The sequence below is a fragment of the Poeciliopsis prolifica genome, unplaced genomic scaffold (genome assembly GCF_027474105.1).
Source record: "Poeciliopsis prolifica strain line A6 unplaced genomic scaffold, Auburn_PproV2 SCAFFOLD135, whole genome shotgun sequence".
In the NCBI taxonomy this organism is placed as follows: Eukaryota; Metazoa; Chordata; class Actinopteri; order Cyprinodontiformes; family Poeciliidae; genus Poeciliopsis; species Poeciliopsis prolifica.
The window spans coordinates 570,710-591,772 of NW_026562510.1; the positions used below are offsets into that span (position 1 = coordinate 570,710).

Consider the following 21,063-nt stretch of genomic DNA (forward strand, 5'->3'; position numbering starts at 1 on the left):
CATCTCCTTGAAAAACAAACATTTAATTATAGCAGCTCTGCCGCATTATTGGCAGAGCGGCGGGTTTTGATGTGCGCCACTAAATAGCGTTACTTTGAGCCAGTAACATTTTTACACCCACAAACAGACACTCAAAGCAAATCCCTTTAAGGGGAAAATGAAAAAGAAAATTCCAAATTAATACGGCTTTAGCTTCTAACAGTCTGGAATCGGATAATTTAATGTCCCATTTCGAGTAATAAAAGGCTACATTTGTGGAAAACACAAAAACTTGCCACCAAATGGATTTTATGTCAAATTATGGAGCGAGCTCAGTGCAACAAATGGACCCATTCTTGGTTATGTCTGGGTTTTCTCTAAAAATGATCTTGTTTGCTGCAACCAAGAGAATATCTAACGTGTTGCATCCACCTAATATTGATTTGAGTTCCCTGGTTGGGCTCCTGATCGGCGGCTTTGGTGACCCGTATTTATTGGCACGTCTGGGAAAAATGGGAGCATGAAAGGGAAAGCACAAAGATGAATAAATCTTTTACAGCTGTTGCTTAATTCTGTTCCTGTAATCTTGACAATGACTTTAAAATAAACCGTTGTGAGGGCTTTTTTATTATTATTTTCTCACGGGCTTTTTCAATTTGATAAGATTGGACAGAAGTAAAAAAGAAATAGAAGTAAAAAGAAATAGTAATAAAAAAGCAACACGACAGCCTTTTCAAAATTTTAAAGGCGTGTGTTCAGGACAGGAAATTTGCTGATTTTTTTTTTTTTTTTTTTTTGTACATCATTTCTTAAATATTTGAAAGAAAATGCAGCTTGGGAATCTAAAATTCATAGACAAAATGCTAATTCAAATACTTTTTGGCTGGTGTACACAAAACAAAACGGCCAATTCTGGAGCATCACTTATTTTCCTCGGCGCTGATTGGTTGATCCCCCAGGAGCCACGAAAAGGAACATTGTACATTTTATACATTAACTTCTGCTGTAGTGCATAGCTCGCTGTTGTATTAATGCATATTAATTAATGCATATTGCAGTATATTGTTATAAATTACCTGTCAGTGTTCACTCATTTTGTCTAAAGTGGGTTAAAATAAGAAAAGGAAGGAAGAAAAGTTTGAAATTCCTCCTCAGAGGTCAGGAAAATGTCAAGATTTGAGGCTAAAAAAGCTGGAATGAAGTACAATTCCATTTTGTTCAACGCCGAAACAAATTTATACTCAGTCACAGAAATGCTTTCCATCCTGGAAGGACAGAAAAACAAAATGACATGGTTATGGGGTTTTTTCTTCTCGTTTTTAAGCTCAGACATCCAAATATATGTTCACAAGCTCGACAAAGTGGTTTTTGTTTTGTTTTTTCTCTTCAGTAACCATCTCCTGAAGGGTGCTGATGATAATCTTCAGAAGTGGTTCGTCTGTTGTGGTTTCTACGCAGAAAAATTCCCTTTTAACTCCAACACATTCCAGGAAAAAAAATGAAAATTTTAAAAAGTACAGAAAAGGATGAAAACAAACTGTTTTATACGGCCGCTGATTAATACTATTGTCACAACTGGTTGGAAAACAGGAAACGGGTGCAGGAGCAAAATATTTATTGATGAAATTTATTGCCAAACGAACTTATCTTGAAAGCTGAATATTGTGGAGTTTAAAGGACTTTAGAAAAAAAAATTTAAAGAGCTCTGGAAGATCTACGTTGAGTAATGAGTAGTCATTATCTTCCCTGCAGTAGATTAGCACAATGTAAAATGGCGCCTTTTTGCAAGAAGCTCAGCATCTTCTTCCACATCTTTGATATTTGTGGCAAATTGCAAAAGGCCAAGTTGACAGACATGCCAGTCGCCAACTTCACTGACTTAATAAAAATCACTGCAGCTGATAACTTGACATTCTTTTCTCACCGCATGAAGTCAAACAAAAGCTGTAAGTTAGCGGGTTATTGACACTGATTGGACCTCAGCTGATTTTTTTTTTTTTTGTCCTCTAAACAAACTCAGACGCTGTAAGTACTGGTGTTGCCTCATTGTAAACCAGTCTAGTCGTCGAAGAACCGCAGCTGGGCAAATGGTTGCGGGCTCCCTGCACCAGCTGCGGATTCTTGTACAGAAAGAGCTACCAGGTGTTTGGGATTTTACGCTCCTCCTCTCCTCCTCCACTGGCTCCCGCTGCGGCCTGCTGGACCGTTACTGGGTTGGATTGGCACCGGCTGTTACCCCACAGCGCCACACAGGCTGACAGATTAGCATGCCTTACTGCATGTCTTCCCTCACACCGAACACAACGAGCAGCCGAGAGTGTTTGAAGTTTATTTCGATGCACTTGTGGAGAGAAGCTTCCGAGAAGACTTGTACTTCCCCCACGCTCTCTCCGCGTGTGCGCTGCTTTTTCTGTTTAAAAGCGGGAAAAAGAACGCATCCTTTTCTCTTTCTTGGTTCCTCCTCGACTATCGATTCTGGAGGAGTGAAGATCTGGAATGGATGGGAAGAAAATCCAGTCAGGGGGAGAAATATAAGAACATCGATTTTCCTCAGACAACTTTCAGCTTCTCAATGGTTTCTCTAGTTTTGTCTGATGTTATTTTGATAACTTTGCTCCCCTTTCAGGGTTACGCCATTTTTCATGTCTTTGTCTAAAGCCTACAGGTTACATTGTTTTTTTTTTTTTGTTTATCACACAGAATTCTGTTTTGCATTACCTGGACTTCCTGCATGTGCAGCATATTAGGGATTGTTTATAAAGTTCTGTTTATTCCCTTCAGCTGCCGGGTTTCCTGCACCTGAACCCGTCCAATATTCTCAAACGGAAACTTAAACTGACCTTTCTTCTTTGGCAGCAAGAATTTCCTAGATACATGCTGATGTCATTCCTATCTTGTGTTGCAATACGATGCACATGAACTGACCAGACTTTTACCTTTTTGGTTAAATGACTCTCAAGAATGGCCTTTTTTCACACACTATTTAGATTTTACCCTGTTTTTCTTCCTTTAAATAATGAGAAATCTATTATTTAAGAGATTCCTAAAGGAGTGAAGAAGCACAACAACATCATACTATCACCACTGTGTTTGACTGTTTCTGAAGCAGCTTCCTTTTTCCACATCAGTCCAGACGTCTGTAGTGTCATTTTGGATCAGAAGTGGTTTTTGGCAAGGAGCTATCTTATGGAGTCTCCTGTTGTTATTGTTGAATCATAAACTGAGGCCAGTGACATCTGCAGAGCTTCACATGTTATTCTGAGTTGTTTTGTGACTCCTCCTGGAGTCATGGATGCTCCAGTGGAGGCAAGAGGGTAACAATTGTTTTATGTTTATTCCATTGGAGAATAATGGCTCTCATTGGGGGATCCTGAAGTCTTAGAAGTGGTTTTCTAGACTGATGGAGGTCAGATGTGTTAATTTGAAGCGTTTCTTTTTGAGATTTCTTCATCTACTTCATGTTGTCAGATTCTGTTGATTCAAGATTACATTTCCACACAGAACTAGATTTGTTTGGATTGGATTTTGGTTATTTTTGTAATCAACTCTGACTGTTTTCTTTTTTGCTGGGTGATTAAAGTCTGACTGATCTTAAATATGTGAATATGCAAAAAGGGAGCGACAAAAAAACTAGTTTTTAAAAGTTAAAACCTTGCAGAAAGAAGTTTTACGTCTCTCTAAATGAGAGCAAACACAAAGATACACTTCGGAGCATGTTCATAGAAATACACGCATAGTGTTTAGCCCAGGCAGCCTAAACAACTGCTAACAATTACAACCATTAGTGGTTTGGCATTGCCAGCACCCACTCTGCCTGTTTGTAATATGATGGAGCACAAATGTCATAACAGTGGAGTTTTGAGACAAACAAGATGCACTACCAACTGGATGCCCAAAGTCCAGAGGAGAGGAGTACAGGAGGTCTGGAGTCAGTCTTTTGGAGGACGATGAAGTCTTCATTTTCTGCAGGTTAAACAGAAATGGTGATAATGTCTCATTCTGATGCCGTAGATCGAAATAAATCGACTAAATAAACTAAAACACAGTCTTCACAGGACCAAAAATAACACTGAGATTACAACTGTGATTTACATTTAATAATTCATCCGTGTTTGTAATAAATAATGGTATGCATTCTTGTTTTATTCATTTTACACATTGTATTTTGTTCTGTTTGATTGCTCCTTTTCCCTTATTTGCCATTTCCTTGCACTGCAGAGCAGCTGCCACTTTTCATTTTTAACTTTCCCTCAGTCTGCCTGTCTGCCCTTCCCTCCCAGCTGCACCCTGTGAGCAATCAGTGTGCGCGTTAGTGATGTCAGTCAGTTCACCTGTCAGCTTAAAACCCTCTTGTCGCACCAGAAAAGTTGAGAAACCGCAAAAAATGTCAGAGGACAAACAAAGATTGGCAAAAAGAAAGATACAAAGACACAAATTCTCAGTTCACATAAAGCTGAAGCTCCATTATTCGGGTGCAAGAGAACCGACTCCCCCAGTAGGGGGGTTTTATTGAGCAGCTTTAACTCAATTAGGAAAAGAGCCTTAACGTGAACAAAACAAGGTTAGTGGATCCTGATTACGTGTGTGTGTTTGTGTGTGTGTGTTTTGTGGGAACATTTATTTCACACAGTTGCCTCACACAGGGTTATGCGTCACCCTTTTGTGTAAACAGGAACCCCCTGTATTAAAAAAAACACAAAGTTAGTGGATGCTTTAAAGCTGTGTCAAGAGAGCCCAACAGTTCAATAATTCAACCAAAAGTGCAAAATTATTATCAGTGAAAATGCTTCAAAACTCTTCAGATTTTCACATTCATATCTATTTATAACGCTGCTTTCACAATATGCAAACTCTGCTGATTAATTTAATTTAATGCATTTAAAACGGTTAAATATTTCACCCAAAATGAACCAAATTGTTTATTCAAGCATCCATATTTGACATGGACAGCATGGTAATCTGGTTATAGTCAGATCTGCAACTTTTTTACATGCAATTTCTGGTCAGATGAACAATTTTTGAAGGTTGTTTATCCCATTCTTTTTTTTTTTTTTAACATCAAGCATTTAATTGAAACCTTGAGAGTTGCTTATGGATCTAGGAATGGGTTTTGAAGAGGCACAGACTGCCACATGCTCAATGAAGTTTCTAAAAACCCTGTAGTGGGCATTTAATACTCTTGATATCAAAGTTCATCAAAAGTAGGCTGCAAATAGTAGTGATGAAGTGTTTCTCCAAAAGGTAAACATGAAGACGAGCCGACAGATTTCCAAAGAAAACGCAGAGAATGACCAGAATTGTACCACATAGACACCAAAACCCAGTTTTCAATGAGATCCAATGTTCTTCCCGTGGATTAACACGTGTGGAATCCAAGTTTCTCTCTCTAAAGTTGCCTCTCTTCCTGGTAGGCAGCAGCAGCCTGTCCTACGCTGGGACCGGAGCCTCCTCGACAGACAGCAGCCCTAATTTCATTAATTATAAACCAATATGCTGCTGGCAGTCCCTCTGGAGAAGACTTTACCCAGCACTGGCATCTGTTCAGCTTGAACACAGCGAGGGGCGAAGAGACGGAGGGAGGAGAAAACAAGGACATCTCTGACTCCCACCACAGGTGAAGCACGGTACTGTGCAGGCAAACGGGGGAAGGGAAGTTAGTAAATTTTTGTAAATACCTATTTATTATTTAGATTTCCAAGAATCAGTCCTTAGAAATGTAAAAAATATAAGTAATTCCGGCTATTTGTATCTTAAATTGGTTTCCAGAATGACAAAATGTTTTTTCCCCCCAGAAATGCTGCAAATAAAATAAAAATATTGGCGGTTTTTTCAAGACTACAATGTCACTAAATGACCATCATTCAAAGCGTATGCAGTATAAAGTGAAATTGCTGTGTAAGAAAGGGGAAAAACTAAAAAATGTTTAGTCCTTTAACATTTGAAACAATTTTAAGTCGCATTCAACTAAAATTTGAAATCATTTTTTAAGGAAACAGCCTTTAAGACAAAAAAGAAAGCCAAGCTACAAACCAAAATTAACATACTGTGATTTATTCCAATTTGCCATTTTTAGTAAGCTTTTTTTTGTTGTTTGAAAAGCTAAATGTATTAATTCATGTACTTTACATTTGAAGTCATTTTACCTTTTAATTGCTTTCTGAAACTCTCTGACAAATCAAAATTAGGCTGGGCGCGAAGGCACCATAAACAAATATATGTTGATGAAATGATTTCATGTTGCATTGGTAGCGGGAATCAAAACGCTGCTTTCTGTATCACAGAGCAGATTTAATGTGATTTTCAGCTCTAATTAGAGTTAAGTCACTTAGTGTGTCGTAATGATGTTTAGTTCACGGAGCAGTGGTAGCCGTCCATCAGCCAAATGAAATATTAAACTGACCTACCGCTGCAGTGTGTTTGTGCGGGTTTATATCGGGAGATGTGTCGGGGGGATTCTCGTGGAACAATGTGTGTCTGCTGCATTCCTTACAGTAAATACACACAGGCGCGTGCAAACGCACGCATTCCTGACCTACATTCACTATACACAAAACAACAGGGTGTCAGGAGAGGCAGACCGGAGTGTGTGGGCGTGCGTGTGTGTGTGTGTGTGTCGGAGTTGAAAATCTGCAGGTGCACTGGGCCGTGAATCTAATGCAAAATTAGTGTTACCTTCCTGCCGCATAATTCATGAGCCCGCATCCAAAAGACTGCGGAATGACTCAACTTGTCATCCCTTCTGTCTTTGTCACACTCCCCGATGAACCATGTTTTATTTAAAGCGAAACATGGAGCAGGATCTGGTAAATAAGCGCAGCTGCAATTGGCAATTGTCTGATTTGATCCAGGATGGCTTTTTGGGCCAGAGTTTAACAATGAGATAATGCTCACAAGCACAAAAAACGGATTGCTGGGATTGCATAGACAATGCCCTGCAAAAGTATGACTGTAATTGAAGATATTAAATGTAAACTTTATTTTTTATTGGACTTTCATGGGTTTGAGTCTGAAGATTCGCAGCCTCCATCAGCTTTTCTTCCAGGATTGTTCTACGTTCAGCTGCAGCCATTTTCCCCATCCCTGCTGAGCAAAACATTTCCCCATAGTACCATGCTGCCACCACCAAACCTCTACCCTTAATTCACCTGGCAAAGAGGGAACCAACTTCCATATGTGAGAAATTGCAAATGGACTTCTTATGGCTCACTTTCATCAGAGGCTTCTGACTGGCTTGTGATGTTCTTTCTTTTACAGAGAATCCTTTGCATATTGATCTCCAGAAGTTTCAGAAAAGTCTCCAGAACAGAAGCATCCTTTGTTATCAAATATAAAACTTTCACTTTCTCATCGCTTCCAATCCCTCCTACAGCACCAACAAGGGTGAAAGAGATTTTTTTTCCCACTTAAACTTAAATTAATATTTTTTTTCCATAAATCAGAACAAGTTTTAGCTTCAATAAAGGGATTAGGAGTAAGAATACAAAACCGTGTCTTTGCTGAGAATTCACCGGCCAGAACTCAGTTGACTATGTTTACTTTATTATAGGTCAGTGTGTGCACACCCACTAACTATAGCCGGGGCCCCGGCATATAAAACCCTAAATAATATGTCTACATTTAGAGAAATCATCGGGTGTTGCTGTGGAATGCAACACCATTGTGGTGAGGCATTTTCACAAAAGAACAAACAACCACTGGAGAAAGCCATAAAAGGGACGTTTTCCTTGTGCTAATGCGATTCAGTGTCAGGAAAACATGTGTATTTAGGGCACTTTATGGAGTGATTATAAAGTCTATTATGAATTTTTTTGCTTTAATGCTTGTTTGAGCTTCAGATTGTTCAGAATTTGGTGAGACCTTGTAAACCTTTATGATTAACAAAGGCCTAAAGAATGACTTATGCATCTTTACAGTTTAATAGGCTCATTGATAAAACTTATTGCCTTTAATAAAAACATTGACTGAATCTTAATGTGTGTTTCTGTGAACATTTCCTAAATGAAATTATTATGAACCTTTTTCATATTTCAGTGTTGGAAATAAATAAATAAAAATTAAATTTTAGAGACCCAAAATAAGTCCAATTTACTTCAACGTGTACATAATCTATATTTATTTGGTGTAACACAACACATCAGTTATCAAATTTTAAAGGAAATTACTGAATTTAAGGGTATGTAAAATTAAGAAAACACATTTTATTTCCATTTCCTAGCATAAAGGGATCACTCTTAAAGAAAATATTGGTTTTGGGGACAGAAGGTGGAGTTTGGCCAGGGCAGCATTTATGCTAGAAACACCACTGACTATGTGTCTTATGCTTAACAAAAGATCCACATCCATAAAATGGATTTTATGCACGTTTGGAAGTTTTCCACTTTTATTATGATTAAATGTTCTCTGACCTTCATCAGCGGGGCGACCACAGAAGGATGCAGATCGATACGATGCACTTTGTCTCCCTTCTTTTACATATGTCAACATATTTACTAAAAAGAAGGATAAAAAAAACACATTTTTGGCGTATATTCATATTTCAAAGAGAAATTTCTAGTTTATGACCACATACCTAGACAAAAGAATACAAAATACAAAATATTGATTTCATAATTATGTTTTGGTTTACAGAGTGCAAGTTAACCTGAACTTTGAGATGTCTGAATTCATGCCTTTACATCTCACAAGCTTTACCAAGTTTATAGTGAGAAGGCAGCTGATCCTTTTTGATGAATTCTTTAAGATAGGACTAAAGAAGCCTCCCAGACGATGGGCGAAATGCATTTATAGCTCTTGTGACGTTTATTGCTGAAAATCGAAACAAACGATATAAACCTGCAAAGTCTTACCACGAACAGAAAAATGTGAGTAATTAAACGTTAGCTCGCTGCTTCCCATTTATTTGTTTCCCAAGAAGAAGCACACAGAGCGACTTGGAGGCCTTGCAGCTACCTGAGCGTTGGCCTGAAGGTGAGCCGTTTTTATTTTCCGCCTGCCATGTAAGCCACGCGCTGCGCTCCATAGCCATTCCGGTCGAGCTCCTTTGTTGAACCATAACATTACTCGCCACCGGCCCCCTGCGCCTCCTCCACCAAACCCACTGCCGTTTGGAATAACAGATGAATAAATGGATGAGGGGGGAAAACAGTCGACTGAAACCACAGTGGAACCCAGCAATGGTCAGCCAGGCCCACCACGCCTCAGCAAATTTTGTCCAAACCTGTTATTTCTGGCATTGTACTGTCTCAAAGAGATCATTTCATTCTCCATAAGGAATGCAGCGGCTATAAATAGCCTGCAGATGAAGGAGGGGAAATCAGAGATTTGTAGACTAATTACAGAGCTGGAGTTGAACCCTTCTGTTATGGTTCATTTTTCATCAACCTCTGTCTCCATGACTGTCTGACTGACTGACCAACCGAGGCGGATTGGACATTTTCTCAAAGGGACACGAACATCTGAGCTGATTGCTGACCTCTTTGCTTTCTGCACCGGTCGGCGTGCGAAGCAGCACTTCAACCTCACAATCCTCGAGAAAGACAAAGGGACGTAAATGGATGCAATTATCAAATACGCCCTTCTCGTTTTGCTCCGACACATTTGCTGTGCATTAGGGGGGGAAAAAAAGAAGAAAAAAGCTAAAGATGACTGACAAGCAGAGGTGGGGCCCAAATTAGTCAGACGAGGGCGGCAGTGGTGGGAAATGCTACTGTAACACTGAAAAATGCTCCAAACTCAATAAAAGAAGAAACAAAGACATAAAATCTGCAGATTTATTGGAAGGGACTTGTTCCTTCTGTTTGTGGTTAATTAATTACGGCTACCACTCAGTCAAATAATGCCATTTCCTTTCAAATGAAGACACTTTGATGTCTTAGCACAGTCACTTTGTTGTGGCTGAGGGAGGAGAAGGAAAAGGTGGCGGCGTCAGAAATCACTGACAAGTTTATGACATCCGGGATGATTATTTCAAGGTCATAAAACATTTGCTGAACCATTGCTTTTATAAAATACAATTATGATCATACCAGATCTTTTGTAAAGGACAGAACATCAGATATTTATTTGAAAACACAAGGAAACAAAGAAGTTTAAATTATTGTGGAAATGCCGCCCCCGTGTGGTAATAATGAGGAACTGCATGACGTTTGAAAACATGCCGTTTAATTATTAGTCTTTTTATTTTATTTATTTATTATTATTATTTATTTATTTATTTTCAGAATTGTGGCATAATATATATTTTTTAGTTGTTTAGCCTGCCTACCCATCCCATAATCTGGACTAAAATGTGATGACGTCATCGTGTGTTCAGGCTCCTAGAGCACCAAATCAGCTGAGGTAACCCTTAAAAACTAGGCTAAACTGGAGTTCAACTGCAACTTTTTCAATATAAACTTAATAAAGCGCTTTAGCAAACTTTTCTCTGAAAGTGAGTTAGTTTGTGTTGAAAATGAAAAAGGAAATGCTCTACAAATGTGCCCTAAAACATTTCAGGGACGTGCTCTTAACGTTAGCTTCCACACGGAGAGACTGCAGTTTTGTGTTTTTCAGGAAACGTTCGCGACGACTCTGCCCGTGACAATAATAAAGTTTCGTCTCCATGGTTACCTTAAAGTTCCACGATCACTTCTCCGACGGAGGTTCGCTCGGGGGTCTCCGGCTGACTCACACCGTTGGAGGCGACCAAAGAAGCAGAGCTGCGGCACCTTTTGCGGGCCATGTTTGAGCTCGGATTCTAGTCCGAACACATCTTTAAGAGGCAGAAAATTATTCGGATGGACGTGGCTATGGAGGCGGAGAGTCAAAATACGGTGAGTGAAACTGTCTTGGTGACGTTGCTAGTCGCTCAGCTAGCCGGCAATGCTAACAGTCCTAACGTTTTTGACGTTGAATGTTTTCAATAGGGGCTTTCTTCTGTTACAACTGTGCTTTCAGTGCGGCATCTCCACAACATTAGGTTACAAGACGAAGTTGGATACATTTTTCACCAAATTAAATAAATTGTAGGCTTTTCACGCAGGGTCTTCATTAAGCTAGGGCGCAAATTAAACAGGAAATGGAAAATGTGTCGTAAAGATATTGAATTTATTCTTAAGAACGGTGATGTCCGCAGCTGGTTAAGATGTATTTTTGTGGTAAAGTTGCAGTGGAAAATGGTTTGTGTGAAGTTGGCGTCTGATTCGTAGCTTTCAAGTGCCAAAAAGGACCATTTCACCGTTTTCACGGGATCTACACAGCAGCAGCCTTTTATTGAACTTTCATCCAAGAGAGCAATATCCTTGAAATAATTCAATATATCCCTGACATGTCTAAATATTGTGGTTTGTCAAGCATGGTCTCAATTCGTGTGGCTTCAAAGTTCCCCAAACGCATTGAAATTGTTTAAAAAGACTGAATTAAGATGCACATAATTCACCCAAAACCATCCAAACAGTTACAATCTTGATGCCAGAAAAACTTTTCAAAGTTTAAAAAATCTGAATAAACATTTACAACCAACCAATACTTGTTAATAGAAACAGAGTCGTTGAGATCTGCAGGTTCTCCCATTTAAAGATATTTATATTTTTTTCTCCTCACTGTTTATTTTGTGAAATTTATTGAGCACAACGATGCACTTGGGGATTCTGTTGCTTCGCTAACATTGCTTTGCTTTTTAAAGCTCACGTCCTGCCCTTCGTCGCTTAATGACAGCAGCTCTTCGTCTTCTGATGTCTTAAATCAAGAGAACCCTCTGGAGAGCCTTTCCCACCACCCTCCCATTCCTGGCACCGTCATCCCCAACCGGATTTTCGTCGGGGGAATCGACCACAGGGTGAGATTTCTTTAACTCGCACCACTGTGGGACGGAGGTCAGTCCAGGCCGGTAACAATAAACGAGCCTGTTTGTTTTGAGGTCAACGAAGGCGACCTGCATCAGATCTTCTCGCAATACGGAGCAGTGAAAGATGTGAAGATAATAATAGACCGCTCAGGAATTTCTAAAAGGTTATTTCCTTTCCTTTTTCTCTCTCCTCCCTACCATTTTTAAGCATGCTTTATCACTCTTTTGCCTGTTTGTTTGAACAGATACGGGTTTGTTACGTTTGAAAACCAAGACGACGTATTGAGAATCCTCAGCAATGTAAGTGCCGTGATGCATCTGCATCCTTCTCCTCCGTCCGCATTTAACCTCGTTGTCTTCATCAAAAGGCGACTGAAATCTGCTTTAAAGAGAAGAAGCTCTGCATTGGCCAGGCCGTTAAAAAGAACCACTCTTCGGGAAAAGGTCAGCTAAATTTCAGTCGGCTGGTTTTCTTTTAAAACTTTTTGTTTAGATGGATTTTCTTTCTTTTGTTTCTTTCTTTGTTTTTTTTTCCTGTTGTTGTTGTTTTTTCTCAGCTAAGAACGCCCGCATGGCCAACCTTGACCCTCAGATGTCCTGCGGGACGTTTTATCTGACCACATCCACAGGACATCCGTACACCTATCATAAGGGCGTGGCCTACTTTCACTGCCCCAGTATGAACCCGTTGGCTCACCACTGGTCGGTAAGGATCCGACCATGTCACCTAAAATCCCCGCCAAGCGCCACGTAAAGTGTGGAGAAGTAAATGGGGAATTGCTTTCTTGCAGCCACACCCTCAGCTGATGCTTCCTCAGTCCCATCAGCCTGTTCACCCCCAGCAGCCACCTGTGTATCCTCACTACCAGGTGGAAGTAGCACATTTACCTTTAGAGCCAATTCATTCTTCCAGACAGTAGCTATTTTATATTTCCTGGCTTTTTACAGGACATCACAAACCAGTATCAATGGAGCATCGCTCAGGTGTGTAAAACAAATCATCGCTCAGCTGTTTAGGTAAATTTTCCCACTTATCAACCCTGTTGTGTTTGTGTCCAGGTGCCGACCCCTTTCAGTGCAGCGATGTACTCGCAGCAGCCAGAATATCCTTACCAGCCCCTGGATGGAAGCTCCTACCTGCCTCCTGGGCCCGCCATGGAAGGCAATACCCCAGAGGTACCGAAGATAAACAAAGAAATGACAAAATTATAATCAGTTCATGGAGATTCAGTGTGTGAAATGTCTTGATTTAAGATGTTATCGCACCAATACTTGCCTCTTGTTTGCAGTTTTTAGAGTCGACGGCACCACATTTTTACTCAGGAATGACACCGATCGCTCTGCAGCACGACCCCAGAGAGGTAAAATTCTCCCCACTAGGTATTTCAAATGGTTGGATTTAGCGATCGATTAATCGTTAATTGGAGTTTACATACTCAGAAAAGGCTGTTTGCTGAACAAAAAGACACTAAGAGCCATTAAACCAAAACTGAACAGAAAATATATACACTTTTTGCATCTAAGATAACATAAATCTTTGTCTGTAAATATGTTTTACCCAAAACTCCTAAAATGGCATAATTTTATCTTCTCCTGGTTTAAAATCTTCAAAAAGAAATCATCCCGTTAATTACCTTTATCTATCCGATTATTAATGAATCCAGAACGTAGTCAACAAATTAGCCCTGCACTGTGCTGAGAAGTCAAGCAGAAAGGGCTGAGCTTTTCATATGTTGAATTTCTTAGGAATAATGTTATTGTGTTTTATATATAAAATGTTGTAGCCTAAAAGAGGCTACAAGAGAAATGCATGTTTCAAAGTATTTCCTATATAGCTTAAAAATACTTGAAATGAAAAGTCTGCAAAACATGACAATTTTTTTTAATTGGTTAACTATCAGAATAATTGATTCATCGGTTTCTAAAACATTAATTTGTCGCTTTTACCAAGGGTACCAGTAAGTGGGTCACTGTGCATTATTGAAATCAAATCTAACCCTACAGTTGGTGGATTTTACGTCTGTTCCCTGGAGCTTGATCGTGTTTGTCTTCACTGAGGCATTTTCTGCTTTTTCCCTCCATAGAGTCAGCTGTTCCCCCGTCCGCGTGTCCATCTGAAGCCGAGGCACCGCCGCTACACGCACCCCAAGGACTATTACCATCTGCCCGAACCGGCAGAGTCGCCGGACGCCGCCGCATTTCCCTTCCACGCCCCTCGCGTCGGGTAACCAGTCGACGTCTTCCCAAAGCAGAAAGTGCCACACTCTCCGCCGACAGTTCCTACTACTTCTCCATGAATTAGCACACGGTCACATCTGCTCCACAGCAACACAGTGAAACTCTGCAACACTTGCTTTTAATTTCCATATTACGGTTACAGTTTTAACATCTTTGCACTGAGGGACATCGTTCACAACAAGGCTTTGAGAACCTGCAAGGGTTTGAAAATGGGTTCTCTAATAATTTTTGCGAACAGCGCAGCTATCTTCATTGTCACATTTACACAATTCATGTTACCGGAGGACGGATCTAATGATCTTTTACGTGAAAAAAAAAAGCTGCTGCGGCAGTGCGTCATCATGGTGCCTTTCTGTTTCGCGTCAGTGCAGAAACATCTACGTTAAAATCCAGTTAATTTTTTCTCTTGACTCTGTGCCTGAACATAGAGGGTAAATGCTTCACTGTTGGTGTTTTGCCGTGTAGTGTTTGTGTTTCAGGGTCTCAGAGCTGTAACATTAGGGTGTTTTATTAGCGTCGACCCTTTCAGGGACTGGGTCTCATACTGGTTCTTTAACCAGGGTTCCTATATAGTCTTAAAAAGAATTTGATGGAACTGTTTTCCAGAACTAGAACTACCAGTCCCAATTGCTGCATTAAAAATATCTGGATTTCTGAAGGAAAAAAAAAGTTGCTCCAAACAATCATTTTGGCTTTAAAATAAAGAGGGACAAAGAAGTGCTAGATTGGTTCATCCATTATCCCATCTCTCCCATCAGTTTGTCGAAAAAATATCTGTTGTGCGTTCCTCCAACCATTTGTTAGTCTGTTTATTTAACCACCGGCCAATCTACCTGTTAGTTTGTTCAATTATCTATCCATGTATCAGTCTGACTACACATCCATCCATCATGTACTGATAACTATAAATAGAGCCTTGAAAATGATAGAAAGTTGTCCTAGAATATGTAGGAACCCTGCTGAAGGCACTTCTTCCGTCTGCCTTGCTTTTATTGCACTTTCCCCTTCGACGGATGTCGATTATTGAGTCCAGTCAAAAAGGCAACGGGCTTATTCTGCACCGTGGCCGACTGATGCATGTTGAAGTAGATCTTTAGCACGTTGTCGCTGCACGGTTTGTCCACAAAAGTACTTCAGTTGCTCCCACATCGTGCGCTTTAACGTTTCAGTGTGGACGGATTGTGCTGAGGACTGCTGTGAAGCACACAGGAACTGATCAGTGCTTTTTCACTGAGCAGCATTGGTGTGTTTTTTTTTTTTTGTTTTTTTGTTTGTTTGTTTTTGTCACATGTGGAGCCACCTGGATTTGTCCTGTGAAGAAATCCTGGTGGACACATTTTAAAAGAGAAATAAGAAATTCCATGTTTGGAGCGGATCGGAGCTCAGCATGCAGACAGGTCGTTTTAGGAACTGATTGAAGCTTCATTTCTTTGTCATAATAGTTTTGGCATTGTTAAAAACGGAGGAGGTGCTTCTGTAAATGTGCCTTGTTTGTGCCCTTGTAGTTTTTTTAATTTTTATTTTTTTACTTTCAGACTTAACATTTAAAATTGTTTTTTTTCCTTATTTTGAAGTTCAAAATGCTGTAAAAAGTCGCTTCTTCTCAGAGGACTCAACAAAAAAAAATCCTGTATTGAGAGAATTTAACTTTAAATCCATTTCAGGTATGATGAGTGGGTACTGCGACTAGTGTGTGCTAATTGCTTTCATTGCATTGCTTTGTATTTTATTGTACTTTCCTATATGCTTTATGGGTGAAACCCAGTGTTTTCTAGTCACAAAGCACATTGTAAACCTCCTAAACAACAATCCAGTTGATAAATATATAGTTTTAATATTGTAAAGGTGATGTACAGCGCATATTTGAGATCTTAGTACTTTGCTTTGTAATGCCCTATATTATCAGACAAGTTGTTGTAATATTGTTGTGGTTCAATGCGTTTGTAGTTTTCAATGCAAATAAACATTTTGCTTTATGTTCCATGAAGTCCAGGCGTGTTCTCTGGCTTGGTGATCTGGACTGAAAGCTCGGATCAATTGAGATGAAACGCGCTGAACGTTAGAGGGCTGGTGTTTGAGGCTGTGATAGCAGGGTCAGTAATCTGCCAGTAGGGCCAGTGGCCCTGATGAATCAGGGTTTTATCTGAATGAATGGATAAAAGACCTTGGCACGACGGCAAACACACCTCCTGCCTGCGAATTACAATAACAAAAAGACCCAAGTCTCGTGACATCAGTTCGAGGTTTATAAAACAGCTGGGGTTCTTCTGGGACTCTCTGACGCTGTTTTATACAAAAACATTACTTGCCAAACATTTCGTTTGGCACGTTTTCAGCTCTCTTATTGTTTCTAATGAAAAGGCTGCATCTCCAAAAGACCAGTTTTGCTTCCCGCCATAACGCCTGGCCACTGAAGGCGGAAAAATGCCGCATAGGCTACAATCATGCCCACAGTCATCATATGACTAGAACAAGTTCATACCTGCCTATCAAAAGGCATAAATCGTCCTTGTCATTCAGTTTACAGTTTCATTCCAATCGAGATGAATCCCATGAGAATATTTTGGTTACGGCCTTTAGATGGACACATTCCGGTCAGCTGTTCAGAATATTTATTTACATGGACATTTACTTCCGTCTATCTAAAGAAATTCAGCAATGGACCGTTAACACTTAATGAGTATTGCGCCAAGTGTCTGCAACAGAAACCCAAAAGTGCGAATTCAAATGTCGGCCATCGTTTTACATTTACTAAATGCTTTCTCAACCGGTCCTCTTAATCTGCTTTCTGAACATTTTGTTTCTAGTCCAGAGAGTGACGGCTCCCCCAATTGTTTTTGTGCTCTGAAAAGATCGCTGAAGGATCAGCGTCCAAATATTCGATTGATTTTGCAGTGTATGAATGCATCACACCTGAAATATAATAATCTACCAAGCACTCCTTCACAAATAGGAACACATTATGCATCTCTTATTAACATGGATTAACTGGACTTGGTCAACAATCAGTAGGATTAAATTTTCCATGAACCAAAATCACTTTTTTTAAAGGCAATGAACAGTAAAGTTGTCGTATGAAAAGTATCCTTTACCTAATTAGAGCAATCCATCTTCCCGAAAAGACCAAAACCTCATATTTGTTGTTCTTTATCTATATGGACTTTAGTATCTGTGCAAGTGTGAAACTATAGAAAAAACAAGAGTGCAAATCACTGCAGTGTTTTTGATTCTGCTGATACCGGAGCGGTGGCCTTCGGATAACCGTCTATCAATAGTGATGAACATGTGGAAAGTGAACAACAATAAGCCGTCATCGCGCCGCCGCTCACTGCTATACATAACCAGATTTGTGTTGTAAAAACCAATTTGGATGACAATACTTTATGCTGTGCCATCACACGGCTACTTTATATAAAAGGACAACGGCGCAGAGAGCATCTATTGAGCATCAGTCTGGCCTCCACTAAAACATCAATGGGGAAGGTAAGTTTATTACATGCTGCGAAAAAAAGAACCATTTTCTTTGGTTTATTTATATGAATTTGGAGAAATATGAATTTTGCAGATCATATTCTACGAGGACAGGAATTTCCAGGGTCGCCATCATGAGTGCATGAGCGACTGCGCCGACCTGCATCCTTACTTCAACCGGTGCAACTCCATCCGAGTGGAGAGTGGCTGCTTCATGGTATACGACAGGCCCCACTACTTGGGCCACCAGTACTTCCTGCGAAGGGGGGAGTACTCTGACAACCAGCGCTTGATTGGCATCAATGACTGCATCCGCTCTTGCCGCATGATCCCCATGGTAAGAAATAAATGGAGAAAAGGCTTAAGGTCCACCTGTGTGACCTGCAAAAACTCATAAATGCTCCTGTTGCAGCACCGTGGCTCCTACAAGATCAGGCTGTACGAGCGTCCGGACATGGCCGGCCAGATGCAGGAGATCAGCGACGACTGTCCCAATGTCCAGGACCGTCTACGGATGTCCGACATTAACTCGTGCAACGTGGTCGACGGCCACTGGCTGCTGTACGACCAACCCAACTATAGGGGGAGGACCTACTACCTGAGACCCGGCGAGTACCGCAGGTACAGCGACTGGGGTGGCGCCAGCCCAAAGATTGGCTCTCTCAGGCGAATCACCGACTTTAACTAAGATCCTCGTTCTTCCATCTGTTCCTAATAAACATGCTTGGCTTAAACTGTGTGTAAAGCTCATTGCACCCAAATGTCATCCTTGGGGAGACTCTTCATGGAATCAGAAAGCATTCGAATGGTTTAATTGACTTTATTTGTAGTATCTTACATATACAACATTTTGCACATCCCGTTTTTCACATTGTGATACGTCTGATTGACCCCACCCTGGGGCTCAAGCTTCCCCACTCATGGAACCTCCTGTACTGACCCTGGAGCATCAGATACTGGCGCCCCCTGTAGTGAGGATGCTCGTAGAAGAGCCAGTGGCCGTCCGTTACGTTGCAGGAATGCACATCGTGAAAATGGAAGCGCTCATACAGAGAAGGGCAGTCATCAGTCAGCTCCATCTTGGTCCGTCCAAAGTCTGGGCGCTCGTAGATCATCATCTTATGAGACCCTTGGTTCTGTAGGAGAGATTGCACTTATCAGTTGCTTCTGCTGTGAAATTTGGATTGTACGTTGAGGGATCTTACCATGGTAATCACGCGGCAGGACCGAACACAGTCGTTGAATCCCATCCAGCGCTGGTAGTCTGGATAGTCGCCCTTTGTCAGAAAGTACTGGTAGCCCAGGTAGTTGTTTTTCTCGTAAACCATCCAAGCTCCACTGTCCACCTTGATGGAGTTGCAGCGGCTGAAGTGGGAGTGCAGGTCCGAGCACTCGCTGCTGCACTCGTAGGAGCGGCCCTGAAAGTTTCTGTCCTCGTAGAAAATGATCTGTCAGGAATGCAGGAAGCGTTGGATCAAGTTAAGCACAAATAGCAAAAATGTATCTCCACATAAACATAATTTACATCAATATATATAAAAAAAAAAAGAGCAGCCTTACCTTCACCATTGTGTTGGCTAATTCTGGTCACACTGTAGCAGCAGCTGTGGGCTCCCAGCTGCATTTATAACCCACAGATGACCTGCAGCATTGTGATTCATAACAATGATCGGACATGTCAGCTTTTTTAAACACTGTACCCCACAATGCATTTCAGCTGTTTGCTTTGAGGTGCAGCTGCCGCCTGCATTTGATTGACGAATGGGCGCTCATGAAGCTTGGAGAGATCTTCCAAGCATACGCATGGGTTGAGCTAGAGTGATGCAAATAAAATAACTCATTTTTAAAATCCCACTTTTTTTTATTTTTTGTGTTTCTTTACCCAACATTTTGCATGCATGTTTAATTCTGCTGAGGTTTTAGGGCCTCTCTTTCCAGAGGATACAACACCCATACAGTTTCTAGCATTTGTTAGATCTGCTGTACATTCACTGGCTGTATTTTAACAATGCAGAAGCATCATTTTTAACACAATTCCATGGTTCTGTGCAACAGACATACTATACTATGTCGTCCGAAATATTGAGAAAAAACGACATGTCGTCCGAAAAATTGAAAAAAACGACATACTATACTATGTCGTCCGAAATATTGAAAAAAACGACATAGTATAGTATGTCGTCCGAAATATTGAAACAAATGACATACTATACTATGTCGTTCGAAAAATGGAAAAAAACGACATGTTATACTATGTCGTCGAAAAATTGAAAAAAACGACATACTATACTATGTCGTCCGAAATATTGAAAAAAACATGTCGTCCGAAAAATTGAAAAAAACGACATACTATATACTATGTTGTATATAGTATACTATGTCCGAAATATTGAGAAAAAACAACATACTATAGTATGTATTTCGGACAACTATGTCGTGCAAAATATTGAGAAAAAACGACATACTATAGTCTGTGGTCGAAAAATTGAAAAAAATGACATACTATAGTTTGTCGTCGAAAAATTGAAAAAAACGACATACTATATACTATGTCGTACGAAAAATTTAAAAAAACGACATACTATGTATAGTATGTGGTAAAAAAATAGAAAAAAACGACATGTCGTCCGAAAAATTTAAAAAAACGACATACTATACTATGTCGTCGAAAAATTGAAAAAAACGACATACTATAAACTATGTCGTACGAAAAATTGAAAAAACGACATACTATATATAGTATGTGGTCAAAAAATAGAAAAAAACGACGTCGTCCGAAATATTGAAAAAAATGACATACTATACTATGTCGTTCGAAAAATGGAAAAAAACGACATATTATACTATGTCGTCGAAAATTGAAAAAAACGACATACTATACTATGTCGTCCGAAATATTGAGAAAAAACGACATGTCGTCCGAAAAATTGAAAAAAACGACATACTATACTATGTCGTCCGAAATATTGAAACAAATGACATACTATACTATGTCGTTCGAAAAATGGAAAAAAACGACATGTTATACTATGTCGTATATAGTATACTATGTCTGAAATATTGAGAAAAAACAACATACTATAGTATGTATTTCGGACGACTATGTCGTGCAAAATATTGAGAAAAAACGACATACTATATAGTCTGTGGTCGAAAAATTGAAAAAAATGACATACTATAGTTTGTCGTCGAAAAATTGAAAAAAACGACATACTATAGTATGTCGTCCGAAATATTGAGAAAAAACGACATACTATAGTAAGTCGTCCAAAAAATTGAAAAAAACGACATACTATAGTATGTCGTCCGAAATATTGAAAAAAATATTTCGGTAAGTCGTCCGAAAAATTGAAAAAAACGACATACTATTGTATGTCGTCGAAATATTGAGAAAAAACGACATACTATAGTATGTCGTCCGAAAAATTGAAAAAAACGACATACTATACTATGTCGTTCGAAAAATTAAAAAAAACGACATATTATACTATGTCGTCCGAAATATTGAGAAAAAACGACATGTCGTCCAAAAAATTGAAAAAAACGACATA

The 21,063-nt window shown here is 39.9% G+C and overlaps 3 protein-coding genes across 3 annotated transcripts; 2 read left to right on the plus strand and 1 right to left on the minus strand.

Moving 5' to 3' along the window:
• The first annotated feature begins 10,605 nt into the window (after window positions 1-10,605).
• On the plus strand, window positions 10,606-16,022 carry LOC129355483 (protein boule-like). The gene is made up of 11 exons (XM_055025079.1): window positions 10,606-10,790; window positions 11,642-11,794; window positions 11,876-11,967; window positions 12,049-12,103; window positions 12,172-12,247; window positions 12,361-12,509; window positions 12,595-12,672; window positions 12,752-12,787; window positions 12,863-12,979; window positions 13,093-13,164; window positions 13,888-16,022. Exons 1-11 carry the CDS (start codon window positions 10,755-10,757, stop codon window positions 14,029-14,031), a joined length of 1,008 nt encoding a protein of 335 aa, XP_054881054.1. The 5' UTR covers window positions 10,606-10,754; the 3' UTR covers window positions 14,032-16,022.
• Window positions 16,023-17,432: 1,410 nt separating this feature from the next.
• On the plus strand, window positions 17,433-18,246 carry LOC129355453 (gamma-crystallin M2-like). The gene is made up of 3 exons (XM_055025039.1): window positions 17,433-17,524; window positions 17,607-17,849; window positions 17,925-18,246. The coding sequence occupies exons 1-3, from the start codon at window positions 17,516-17,518 to the stop codon at window positions 18,198-18,200; spliced, it is 528 nt and encodes a 175-aa protein (XP_054881014.1). The 5' UTR covers window positions 17,433-17,515; the 3' UTR covers window positions 18,201-18,246.
• Window positions 18,247-18,316: 70 nt separating this feature from the next.
• On the minus strand, window positions 18,317-19,142 carry LOC129355452 (gamma-crystallin M2-like). The gene is made up of 3 exons (XM_055025037.1): window positions 19,073-19,142; window positions 18,718-18,960; window positions 18,317-18,648 (listed from the first exon to the last, which is right to left on the minus strand). The coding sequence occupies exons 1-3, from the start codon at window positions 19,079-19,081 to the stop codon at window positions 18,379-18,381; spliced, it is 522 nt and encodes a 173-aa protein (XP_054881012.1). The 5' UTR covers window positions 19,082-19,142; the 3' UTR covers window positions 18,317-18,378.
• Window positions 19,143-21,063: the final 1,921 nt, after the last annotated feature.